General features: G+C 33.8%; 1 protein-coding gene across 1 annotated transcript in view; it reads left to right on the top strand.

Moving 5' to 3' along the window:
- The window catches only part of LOC118182835 (metalloprotease TIKI1-like), a 1,041,016-nt gene that overhangs the window by 290,622 nt on the left and 736,343 nt on the right, over window positions 1-14,051 (top strand). Inside the window, exon 2 of the mRNA XM_085814599.1 lies at window positions 5,053-5,115. Coding sequence (XP_085670725.1) covers window positions 5,053-5,115 — 63 coding nt within the window. The remainder of the gene's footprint in view (window positions 1-5,052; window positions 5,116-14,051) is intronic.

Below are 14,051 nucleotides of genomic sequence, written 5' to 3'. Positions count from 1 at the left end.
ATTAAATGTAATTAAATTTAGCATTTTGTTTTCGGTTTGATTTAAACAGTATTTACAATTTAAAAAAAGTTCAACTGTCCTATTTTTAAAATCGCAGAAATTCAAACATAGTAACATTGAACAAAAACAAGAAAGACATTATCATGTTAAATAGAAATATTTCTATTTAAATTCATCTTAAATAGAAATATTTTTCCAGTGAAGTTTTAATGTATAAGTAGATGTAAATATTAAAAAAAAACCATCAAGTGCCTTTTAAGAAGCCAGATGATTCTGAACATTAAGCAAAACTCTATGAGTCGAACTAAATTCTTGAAAATAATTTCATCAGTATTTTGAACAAAAACGAGACAAATTTCCGACTGCGTCCTCGCGAATGCATTGCATCTTCATTATTGATTCTTTTCCTCATTTTCACTATTAAATTTTTATTCACTATTATAACTCATCCGTAAATTTGCTTTATATCAGTTTCCATCTGCACATAGCTCTAATTTTATTAGAACGAAATCAAAATTTCGCATTTCTTGGAAGTAATGTCTGTTTCAGGAAATTCCAGTCCACTTCTATATTCACAATTTCCACATCACTTACGCTGCAATGGTTTTACTTGACTATGGATTTGCAAATCATCCTTTAATGAAATATATTTCTGATGTTAATTCAATTAAATCTAGAAAATCCACATTCTTAGCTTCGATTCTTAGTTGTTTAGCCTTTACCTGGATATTCTATGCAGTAATGTTCTAAAGAACATTTTATATTTCTCTCTTTCTGTGGAAAACTTTTAAATTCTTGCATGCAAGTAATGCTTCAAATTATCTATGCAAGAAGAATAAAAATTTTCCAAAATGTCATCCCGCTGTGGATCAATGGTACATTAATTCACTAATAACAAAATTTGTACTGTTATGTGTGATCAACGTCTTGCCTAGGTTCAGGAATTCTGTAAAAATGTTCACGTTTATTTGAATTATCTTATCCTTTGGAATAGTCTCAATCTCTAGACTTTCCGATGCTCGGTATTTACTGGAAATTCAGCAAAATATTTCTACTCTCAGGAAATTTTATCCCTTCGACATGCTGAAGCGACATTTTTACATGCATATTCTTTTTCGTTAACACATTTTATTTCAAAAATAGCTGTTTTGAATGCTGACACTCAGTTTCTTCAACAATGCTACATTTGACAATCTTGTACTCTTATCAAATTGTTATAATTTTTTTTATTTGGTGAGAAGATCTATAATTTTCTAGGCTACATAATAGCAAATTAGGTAAAAGAAGAACCATAAAATTAAAAGTGGTCATACCACAACTACAAAGAATCCAGTTTCCCATCAACATGTAAGGATTGTATTTATTTAGCTAACAGTTAAACTTTGAATTAAATTTCTTGTCCTATCGCTTCTTAATTTCAACTTACCACTTCCGGCTAGAACGTAGTTTTAGAATCATGTTTGAATGTAAATTGAGGAAGAGCGGTACTTAACCGCGAAGTTCTAATGTCTGAGTCAGAGAGAACAGAGTTTCTGGCTAGAACGCATCCGCCTTTTTAGGCTACTCTCTCTCTTAAGCTATTATTACGCTCGGCCGCACTTTGTGCCCTAAGTAGCTTTACAATTAGCGTTAAGGGGCCAACTCCGTTAGAATCTTGATATCTTCGGCTATATCTTTTTAGTTAAGATTAGTTAAGTTTTAATTCTCAGTTCCTAAGTTCAAGCCCGAGTGTCGGCTTTATTGTAAAACTCCAAGACGGAGTTCTGTTAAATCTTATTTGAATAATAGAGGGTTCTTTCAACCCTTTCCAAGTTTTAATTACTGTCCCACGAACTCAACCGATTATACGCTTGCTTGTTCTTAAGATTCTTCATATTCAACTGTAACTTAAATCACACAATACAGAATCTTTACAACGGAAAGTAAGAAATTATTAATTTTTTCATGATGAGTGAACTGAAATCGATTAAAGCTAACAAAGGTACATTAAAAAATAAAATACTTGGTAAAAGTATATTTTAGGGTACCCCTTGGCGAAACTTGGCGATTTTTGGTCGTACATGGATACCGAATTTGTGCAAGTCTTTGACTTGTTATTTTGGCTTGCGTAGCGGAAAATCGCCGCTACACAAAGCGAAAATTCCAAGACAGATAATTGCAGAAACTCAGTATCCATGTACACATCAACCTATTTTCACTTTAAAAAAAATCCCAGAATTGCACAAAAATGGCATTGCGAACTCCCTTGACTTTACATGTACGACATATTTTGACTAAAAAAAATCAAAGGATTGCACAAACTAGGCTTTGCGCACTCCCTTGAGTTTATCCATGTACACATCGATATATTTTCATTTAAAAAGTTAAAGGAGCACCCAATTCTACAGTAGAGGCAAACAAAAAAATACATAATCCCAATAAACTACTTTTAAATCAAACAATAAAAATAACATAAAAAAGGAAAAACTTGTTATGCATTTAAGCATTACACAATGCAAAAAAGTACTTACCTCTGTGGCACACAAAATTCCTTAACTGTATCCAAACACTTCCTAAAATTATCTGAGCTACAATCCGTATATCGGCGACGCCACATAAATTCACAAAAATAAGAGTACAAAATATCTACAGTTAGTCAATAAAGTCTGCCTACATCAAGAAAAGTAATATCAAATCCAAATTTTAAGGTGCGAAAGGGTAGTTTCTTAAAGTTTTATTTTTTAAATATTTAGTTTCAATAAGGGACTTTGAAAGTATTTAACTGTAATATTTTCATATCTAATAATTTATGCACACTAATTTTTAAAAGATAAGTGGCCAGAAATCAAAGCCAATAAAGTTTGCGTACAACGCGAAGGAGACGGGGGATTTCTTATCTAACTTTTAAACTTCAAACTTGAGAATGTAAAGAAGGTTACACTTTCAAGCAAATTTCACGTTGATTGGAAGTTGCTATTTCTATTTTCTTTGACGAAAATGACAACCAATAAAGAAATTCCTTTAGTTACGAAACAACTAATTATCAAATTGATAGATGAAGGTAAAACTCTTCGTTACATTGGTAAAACCATTGGAAAAATATTTTCTAGTGTGCAAAGAGTTATTCAAAACTATCTTGACACTGGTAGTCTTGCTGTAAAACCAAGATGTGGAAGACCGAAGAAGCTAACGCAGAGAGAAGAAAGAAAAATTCGTTTACGAATTAAACAAAATCCTAAACTTTCTGCTGCAAGCATTGCAAAAGACATTTTTTTTAACTAGCAACAAGGAAATTTCTCCTGAAACTGTACGAAAAGTGCTGCGAAAGTCCGATTATCATGGACGCAAACCTAGGTCTAAGCCATATATTTCCGAGACAAATAGAAAGAAAAGAATTGCTTTTTCCAAAACATATTTAAACTTTTCGCAGGACTTCTGGAACAATGTAATTTGGTCAGATGATAGTAAATTTACAATATTTAAAGTTAATGGCCACCCTATTGTATGGAGAAAACCAGGAACAGAACTGAATCTGAGAAATTTAAATCCAACTGTCAAACATGGAGTTGGCGGTGTGATGGTATGGGGGTGTATGTCGTCGAAAGGAGTTGGAAATTTTCACATTATTGATAAAGTCATGTATAAGTATGTTTATCTGGATATTCTGAAGAAAAATCTACGAGACTGTGCCCGAAATTTAAACCATTCTAATACCTTTATTTTCCAACAAGACAACGACCCGAAACATACAGCTAATATTGTGAAGGAATATCTCCTCTATCACACTCCAAGACAGTTGCGTACTCCTCCACAGTCACCAGACCTCAATCCAATCGAACATTTGTGGGCAAAGTTGGAGAAACGAATTCGAAAACACAATATTACGTCACGAAATAAGCTAATTAGTAAATTGCAGGAAGAATGGGTGAAATTTACGTCGGATGACACTGAAAAACTAGTTCAGTCAATGCCCAGACGTCTGCAAGCTGTTTTGAAGAATAAAGGATATCCTACAAAGTATTGAAGTAATGTAAAAAACTTATATTTTGCTTTTTTTTTAAAGTGTACGCAGACTTATTGGACGGAATTTCTGAGTTTTTTTGACAAAATATATTTTTAAAAAAATGTAAAAAGTATTACAGTGATATTATTTACTTTTTATTTAAGCTTACAATTTTAGCTAATAGAAGAAAAAAATGCAATGATTAAAATACATTTTTCTATGCTTTAAGTGTTTTTTTAATTTAAAATTTAGTCAGTACGCAGACTTTTGTGACTAACTGTTCGTATTCCGGACTGTCTGTAAAATGGCTACTAAGTAAACCTTCATTTACACACCAGTCAATTAATGCACTTTTCCCCTTTCGTTCCAAATCGTACAGAAACTTCAAATTAATCTTACTACATTCAACCATTCTACCGTCTAAACAATGAAACAAGTAATGTACTTCCTAACCACACACATCACAAAAGCTCTTACAAAACATATCATGATGTATGTTCGCTTTAAAAAACAGCAGAGAATTGCAGACTCGGCTTCGTGCAATCCTCGGAAACAGCGCCTCTCTAGGAAACGTATTTCCTTGTTGTTTGTTCTCTTTAGAAAATTTTTAGCAAAATTCTATATACCTGCAGAAATATTACCGCTGTTTTTTCTATTGCTGGAAAACTCCGCAAACTTATATTTTAAAATTAATGCAAAATACATCCCGATTGTTCATAAAAATAGTTGGAACTCGGAATACAATGAAAAATAACGCATACGAAAATGGCGGAGTGGATTAAAAGAAGGATTGTTATGAGTATTGTTGCCGGAAGAATGGTTACGCGCATATTTTCCACATTCTGAAAATTTGGCGATTTCTACCAAGGTAGAATCGCTAAATTTCTACCAAGGCGTTAATACTTAAGTACGACAAGACTTTTGCATGACTATTTTTTATATCAAAAAGATCTCTTTATTCATTTATATCTTAAGAAATAAAGATGCTAAAATTAATTAATATGTTACGTAATTTATGTGAAATATTATTCTATTATTCCTGAACTAATATTACTTGAATTTTCTTCCAGGTTTCTTGCACAAGCTTCATACTAACAACTGTGGCGTACAAGAAACCAACATTTTGTGACCAAGTATGTGTTTTGCTTCTACATTATTTTTGCTTTTGAGTCTCAGTGAAATACGTTTTAATCTTAAAAACAATAAAATAATCATTATTTGTAAGCTTTTAAATATTTCGATCGGAATGAGTGTTTATATTCCAGTTCATTGCAAGAAGATAATACCGCTCGAAATTTCCTTGATTGTTAACTGCCGTGAATCATGGGTAAAAGCATATTTACGGGTATCCCTTGGCAAAAATTGGCGATTTTTGGCGATACATGGATACCGAGTTTGTGCAATTCTTTGACTTGTTATTTTGGCTTGTGTAGTGGCGATTTTTGCTTTAAAAAACGCTGCTACATAAAGCCAAAATAAAGACAAAGAATTACACAAACTCGGTATCCATGTACACATCGACTTATTTCCACTTAAAAAAAATATCCCAGAATTGCACAAACTTGGCATTGCGCACTCCCTTGGCTTTATCCATGTACACATCGACTTATTTTCACTTAAAAAAATCACACAATTGCACAAACTAGCCATTGCGCACTCCCTTGACTTTGTCATGGAACTATATTCACTAAATAAGTGAATTATTATCTTTACATTATATCTAAATAAGTTTCACATTATATCTAAATAAGTTTCACATTATAATCTAAATAAGTTTCATTATATCTAAATAAGTTTAGATATAATGAATTATATCTAAATATTATTATATTATATTATATTACAATTATCTCTAAATAAGGGACATTATATCTAAATAAGTTTCTGATATGACAGTTTTATCCAATTTAGTACATAAGATTAAAACCCACTTCATAACAATACTAAGAATTTTTAATAATGTAGCATTCAAATTTCGGAAACAGAGAGTATTGCTCTAGACTTAGCTTAGTTTTAGGTAACGTTTTGGATAATTGTCAAGCAGAAGATTAATACCTAATACTAAGCTTTTTCTTTTACATACGTAGAATATGGACCGCCATTATATCCATGCCTTCGAGGCCCGGCATTTTGATACGGCAGTCAGATTTAACTCCATTCCCGTCCGGGACAAGCAAGATAAAGACAAACTGTGTTTTGTCTTTATCTTGCTAAAAAGCATACACAATGACACATCGTATTACTGTGGTTTGTCTTTATCTTGATAAAAAGCGTTAAACGGGGCAGATTGTTGTTTTTATCGTGCTAAAAAGCATACAACATGACACATTGTTTCACTGTGTGTTGTCTTTATCTCGCTAAAAAGCTTACAACATGACACATCATTCGATAGTAAAATGTTTCCCAGAATTTCTTTTATTCTATCCTAATTTTTTAAAAATTTAACTTTCATTTCTATTTAACTTTCTTTTTATTTACTGTGAACTAACAACCAAAAATATATTTCTGTTTATTAAACCCTTCATTCTTTATTTGATATTTTTGTTTGCATTTTATTTGATATTTTTGTTTGTATTTAATGTGGAATTCCACATTTTCAAAACTGAAATTTTGAAATTTTCCAAATAGCGCTGTATTGCCAAATCTCGTAATTTTGTATATTTTTAACTGTTTATTTACAGACTACTGATGGCTAATATTTTTACTATTGTGCATTTTTAGATGAGTAGTTGGTACTTTTCGGTTTTGCCGGCGCAAACGATAAAGTCGCCAATAATGGTACAACTGATGCCAAACGGAATATCTTCGCTGGTAACCTTTTACGCTTCATTTTCAAAACACGTCGCAGTCATTTCTTATGAGATTGATTGTTTCTTTCACTACTGGCATTCAGTTACATAGAATTTTTACGAAATAGTTAAAATTTGTATGCCTTAAGACCATTCGCGGTAATTAAGTCAATTAGGAGGCAATCACACCGCTCACCCTAAGACGAAAATATAGAAAAAGCAAAGTCAAGAGTTAAATTCATCAATTCTAATGAGAATGCACTAGCGAAGTAAAGCACTGCGGTTTTACATATTTTCTGAGTAAGCTATTCGTACGAATTGAAATAATTCTTGCATTTAAACTTGTATTCCGAATTAAAATTTAACTTGAAATTAATGTAGATAATTACTGAGAGAATTAGATTTTTGTAGTTTACGTGAGATGAGATCACTTGGAGTCACGTGATACGAACCGGCGAATCAGGCTGTTGAACCATGTGTGTGTGTGTGTGATTATGGCAAAGCCTCGAGGGCTATCTGCCTAAGTGAGGAATGCCTTCGTGGAGGACTTTCTAAGGGAAACTGGTTCATATACACGTTACACATGGGGAAAACCACGAAAACGCCCATGCAGCCAGCCCATTCGCGGGATTCGAACCCCGGATCGACTACTAGTGTTTAGCGACTTTATCACTACGCCGCTTGTGAACCAATTAGTTCTTTAGCTATCTGCTGGTAGTTATACTAATGTTGATATTTTCAGCTGAATTTGATAGCAGTTAAAAAGAATTATAAAAACATAGAATGCTTAGTCAATTTTTACAAATATTTAATATAAACGTGCCATTTCTTTTTGAAAATCCGTGCCGGTTTTATGTTTCGTGAAGCATATATTTTTACATTCATTTTTTAAAATTGTAATTACTATTCGAATTGTGTTAATGTTTTCAATCTGTGATAAAATATGTGAACGATATACGAAGATCCTATCATCAGTCAAAGATAAATAAGGTCTTCGATTTATCTTTAAAAGTACGTTGAAGTTATTTGTTTGGAAAATTTGTTCTGTGTGGATGTCTTAACAATATATTGCAATAGCTCTTATTTTTAGCATGAACAACGTCAATAATACTATATGTTGCTATCACCTTTAATAAGTCGACTGAGACATTTCAAACAACGCATTGCCTGCACTATAATCTACATCCAAATGAAATCTGACAGTTATGAATAGATTTTGTAGAATATTATAATATGACAAAGGTATTTACATATTTCATTTTAATGTTTTGTTTAAACTGTAATATATTTTATGATATTCCTGTTTTTTATGATTACCTCGTTTAACTCTTTCCGGCACGCTACCTTTTAAAGTTGGAGTTTTGATAAAAAAAAAATAGGCAGTCTAATTAGGCCTAGAGAAGTACACAAGTAAAATTTTGTGAAGATTGCACTTATCGTTTTAATTCTGTGGGTGTGCCCAAAGTTGGTACGCTGATTGAATAGAGCTTCGAAAAGAGTGATGAAACGAGCATTGTTGTCAATGAACTGACCGATTAGATGACAAACAAAGAATACAGACTCTCAGTTGTTCTAGACTATCGGTGAGCCCGGTCTGGACACACCTAGGTTCGCCGTTTGATTTTAGGCAAGATTTCAAGGTAAAAATATAAAACTAATATAGAATAAGGAGATTAGCATACAGCCAAAAAATGACATCGAAATTTCTTTTCAAACAATTCCTTTTATATCCTAAAAGAACCTGGAAAATTTCTTTGAAAAATAAGGGTCTTCAAAAACTAAACATGGCTAAAATATATGGACTGGTTTGTGTTGAGCTGCCATCTACTATAAATAAAGAAGGTTCAGAGTAACCTGTAGTAACATATAAATCTTTTTTTATTCAATTGTTCTGTGCGTACAGAAGAAAATTTTTAGGTGTGTCCAGATCGGACACACTGTGCCGCAAAGGGTTAAAAGTTCAAAAACGAGCTGCATATATTCGAAGATTTTTAGGGTAAAGTGCAGAATTGCCCACTTTTATGGCTCGTATCGATGTGTACATGGACAAGTCAAGGGAGTACGCAAAGCCAAGTTTGTGCAATTCTCTCATGTTTTTTTAAGTGGAAATACAGTGGATGGACAAAAATATGGAAACACCTTGTGAAATGCATGTTTGAAAAGAAAGATTGATTTTAATTAAATATGTAGGTGGCGCTGGCGTTTTTGACTACTGACGCCACCTATACAACTTCGTAAATGTGCTAAACAGTTCAGTTGTTGTCGGAGTACTGTTATTTGAGGTTGTCATTGCATTATGTCAGAGTTAACAGACTTCGAACGTGGGCAAATTGTTGAAGCACGTATGGTAGGTGCTTCCGTAAGCAAGGTAGCCAAGGTGTTTAGTGTTTCAAGAGGTACTGTATCGAAGATTTATTCCTCATATTTGAAAAGCGGAAAAACATCATCTGCTAAATCACAGCGCGGACGAAAATGTGTCCTGAGTGATCGCGACAGACGATCATTAAGGGCAATTGTGACGAAAAATAAGAAGACCACAGCTGCAAAAGTTACTGCCGAAATGAATGTTGTGTTACCGAACCCTGTGAGTACCAAAACAATTAGAAAGGAGCTTCATAAACAGGGAATTGCTGGCCGTGCTGCAATTGAGAAGCCACTCATCAGTGATGCTAATGCCCGTAGCAGGAAAAGGGGGTGTTTAAGTCATAAAGCCTGGACTATAGAGCAGTGGAAGCGAGTAATATGGTCTGACGAGTCTTCTTTCACATTGTTTCCCACTTCTGGCCGAGTTTACGTCTGGAGAACGCCATTTCAAGCCTATAATACAGACTGATTGTTGCCAAGAGTGAAACATGGCGGGGGTTCTGTTATGGTTTGGGCAGCCATATCGTGGTTCTCTGCTAGCCCCATGATAACTGTGTCAGGGCACATGACTGCCAAGACTTATGTGAACATTCTGGCCGATCAAGTTCATCTCATGGTACAAACTTTGTTCCTCGATGGTGATGGTGTCTTCCAAGACGACAAAGCCCCTGTTCACACAGCTCACATTGTCCAGGACTGGTTTTCTGAGCACGAGGATGAGTTGTTCCATCTCCCCTGGCCACCACAGTCACCAGACCTGAATATTATCGAACCTTTGTGGTCTACATTGGAACGGAAAGTGCGTTCTCGTTATCCACAGCCAACATCGTTATCTGAACCTGCCACCGTTTTGCAGGAAGAATGGTATAATATTCCCTTGACAAACATACAGAAACTGTATTTATCCATTCCGAGAAGACTGCCAGCTGTTTTGGATGCCAACGGGTTTACTACACCATATTAAGCAAAGAAACATGTTTTTTTAAAGGTGTTTCCATATTTTTGTCCAACCCCTGTAGGTCGATGTGTACGTGGATCCGAGTTTGTGCAATTCTTTGACTTGTTATTTTTAAGTTGGCGATTTTAGGGTTGCGATTTCTTTAAGTTTGCGAACGCGCGAAGCAGTGGGGGATTCTGCACTTTTTCCGATTTTTAAAAGTTAAAATCATTTGAATTTAGTTTTAATTTTATTCAGTGCTATAGATTTCATTAGAGATTTAGATTTATGAGTTCATAAGTGTATATAAACATAAAAAATAAACTATTTGCATGACTTTTATATAGTAATTTTGCTGATTTTTATATAGGATTAAATTACAATTAACCAATTACAATTTCAAAATAATCATAGAAACATCTTCATGTTTTATAATAAGTCAAATTCCCGTGTTTTATGTTCATAAGAATTAAATAAAGGAGGATAACTATTCTGCATTTTAACAAGGTTCTAAAACTGATAACAATAGGTTGAACATATAGAACTGCTAGGAAATGTTTTATTATACCCAGTTCCTACATTTACTTTCCTGTCAACAGAAAGGAGTATCTTCAACATTTAAAATTATTATTTAATGCTGTTTTGTATCATTAATATTTTAGATATTCTTAACTTCAGAAATACTACATCTTCAGAATGTGTTTGTTTCCTAGAATTTCACAAATAGCCATAAAGACTAAGCGCACTCATTCTTCGTTAAAGTTTCAATACCAGACACGGCAATTTATGCTCCTAGAGGAGTTGTAAACCATAATGTCTTCTGGGCAATAGTTCCGTTGTTGATACATAGAGCGCCTGATATGAAACAAGAGCGATTTTTAACGATCGTTTCGGATAACGGTAACGTTATTGCCCTATACTTGATGGCTGAAGCTGAGATTTGAGGTGCCACGCTTAAAATTAATGGTCGTTGCGTTTAACGCCAAATGGATTCTAGTAATAGTGGAAGCCAGGAGACAAGCCAACTTTTATAGCTTTTTCTAGTAGTTCATAATTCTTTTCGCATCATTGAACTACCTAATCCAAAATATTTATTTAGTTCAAAGAGCGTTGTTTCAGTTGGCTCAGACAAATATTTTGTAACTTTGAAAAGATAGCAAAATTTATGATCAGTCTTGGTTATTCAAAATCGTTTCTCCCATCCTAAAGCACACATTTTTTATTTTTCTCTTTTCTAATGAAATAAAGGTTCAGCTCCTAATGAAGGTTCTACTAAATGTATGAGCATCATAGCGTAATTAGGTATAGAGAAAATAGGAAAACAGATTTTCCAGGCGGTAAAGACGCTGAACACTGGTAGTTCGGTCCGAGGTTCGAATCCCGCAAACGGGCTGGCTGCATGGGCGTTTTCGTGTTTTTTCCCATGTGTAACGTGTATATGAGCCAGTTTCCCTTAGAACGTCCTCCACGAAGGCATCCCTCCCTTTAGGCAGATAGCACTCGTGTGCTTTGCCATAATTGAATAATCCAATCCAGATTTTCCAATATGTATCTAAGGAGTGTAACTCCTTTGGATGTGCATTTTATCAATTCTTAATATTTATATTTCATTTTTGTTTCCTTCCAGAAACTGTATTTTTACTAAACATGTATGTTTTTATACTAATAATGAATGAAAAATTTGCTTTTAGGAAATATTTGTGTTTATACTAACTAGTTTGTTTAAAATACTTTTGATGCGCATATCTAGATTCCTTGAAACATGATGACATTATTACCGTTCGTAACCGTACTAACCGTACATCAAGCAAATTCATTTCAGGGCATTCAGATTTGGTATTGAATAATACGCAGCAATTTAAAAGACTTAAGAGTACACACTTTTTGATGTGTTGCTTTTTTTTTTCTTTTTTGAGAAAAGGCAAAAAGCGGAAATAATCTCAGAGTCTGTTTTATGAGTGCATAAAAATATGATTAACTGTGATAACTAGAAACATCTTAATGTTTTATAATATGTCAAATTCCGGTGTTTTATGTTCATAAGAATTAAATAAGGAGGATAAATATTCTGCATTTATAAATAATGATAAAATCTAACAGTTCCATGCGATCAGGGTTCAAAAAATATTATTTTAAATTTAAAATAGAGCATAATTAAAATACAAGAAACATGCATCATGAAGCATTTACACCTCTATAGGCATTTAAAATAAATTTTTAGACAAAAATTCCATGCACTATGATTTAAGCGCAGGCGATTAAAGCGAATTTTGAACGATGTTTTAATTGCTTGCAAATACTGTATACTAGGGAAAAAACGATCATTATAGTATACCATAATTACATTCTGCATTATCTAGAGCTAACCAGATTTTGACTTCCGACACTGCTCTGAGCCGACATTGGACATGCAATCATGACTTTATCTTACGGACCCAAATGCAGGTTGAAACAACGCCAGCACCTGTTCCTTGGAGATGATATATGAAAAACCTTTATTGATGATATATGAAAAACTGCTATTGATGATATATGAAAAATCGTTATTGATGTATTACTTGAAGCTTTAGTGCAAGTCTTTGGCTTTTTAAATTACTCATAATTACTTGTTTAATTAGAATTTTCATTCTAATGTAATAGCAGCTTTGTGTGCTATTTTACTAACAGCCTGATTTAAATATATTACTTCCAGGATGCTTTTAAGTTGATACTTATAAATTGTTACATTAATACATGATGACATTTAAAGACTTTAAAAGTTGATAAAGTTTTACTACTAATCTAAATAACTTATACCTAAAATACTGACTCAAATTTATTCCAATAATTCATCGCTTTAGTTAAATTTCTTTTGATTGGAGATGATATGAAAAACCTATTCTAATCATAAATTATATGTATATATATATAAGAAAGTAGAAATATAACATGAACAAGAGATAACTTAGTGGTCAAGAATTTTGCGCATTGAGCTGCAAAATTTAAAAAATATTTGCGAAGAAGTGGAATGTTTAAAAGCTATTACTAAAAAGTACATTTGACACTGTAGTTCGTGAGTAAAATAGTTACATCAAGTAAAAATAACAAACAATACTACAGTGGATGGACAAAAATATGGAAACACCTTGTGAAATGCATGTTTGAAAAGAAGGATTGATTTTAATGAAATATGTAGGTGGCGCTGGCGTTTTTGACTACTGACGCCACCTATACAACTTCGTAAATGTGCTAAACAGTTCAGTTGTTGTCGGAGTACTGTTATGTGAGGTTGCCATTGCATTATGTCAGAGTTAAAGACTTCGAACGTGGGCATATTGTTGGGACACGTATGGTAGGTGCTTCCGTAAGCAAGGTAGCCGAGGTGTTTAGTTTAGTGTTTCAAGAGGTACTGTATCGAAGATTTATTCCGCATATTTGAAAAGCGGAAAACATCATCTACTAAATCACAGCGCGGACGAAAGTGTGTCCTGAGTGATCGTGACAGACGATCATTAAGGGCAATTGTGACGAAAAATAAGAAGACCACAGCTGCAAAAGTTACCGCTGAAATGAATGTTGTGTTACCGAACCCTGTGAATACCAAAACAATTAGAAGAGAGCTTCATAAACAGGGAATTGCTGGCTGTGCTACAATTGAGAAGCCACTCATCAGTGATGCTAATGCCCGTAACAGAAAAAGGTGGTGTTTAAGTCATAAAGCCTGGACTATAGAGCAGTGGAAGCGAGTAATATGGTCTGACGAGTCTTCTTTCACATTGTTTCCCACTTCTGGCCGAGTTTACGTCTGGAGAACGCCATCTCAAGCCTGTAATACAGACTACTTGTTGCCAAGAGTGAAACATGGCGGGGGTTCTGTTATGGTTTGGGCAGCCATATCGTGGTTCTCTGCTAGCCCCATGATAACTGTGTCAGGGCTCATGACTGCCAAGACTTATGTGAACATTTTGGCCGATCAAGTTCATCCCATGGTACAAACTTT

The sequence above is a fragment of the Stegodyphus dumicola genome, chromosome 4, assembly GCF_044657685.1.
Source record: "Stegodyphus dumicola isolate Sdum_Otavi_A_Nest chromosome 4, ASM4465768v1".
Taxonomy (NCBI): domain Eukaryota; kingdom Metazoa; phylum Arthropoda; class Arachnida; order Araneae; family Eresidae; genus Stegodyphus; species Stegodyphus dumicola.
The sequence above is the reverse complement of the archived record's forward strand: the minus strand, read 5'-3'. Positions and strand labels throughout refer to the sequence as shown.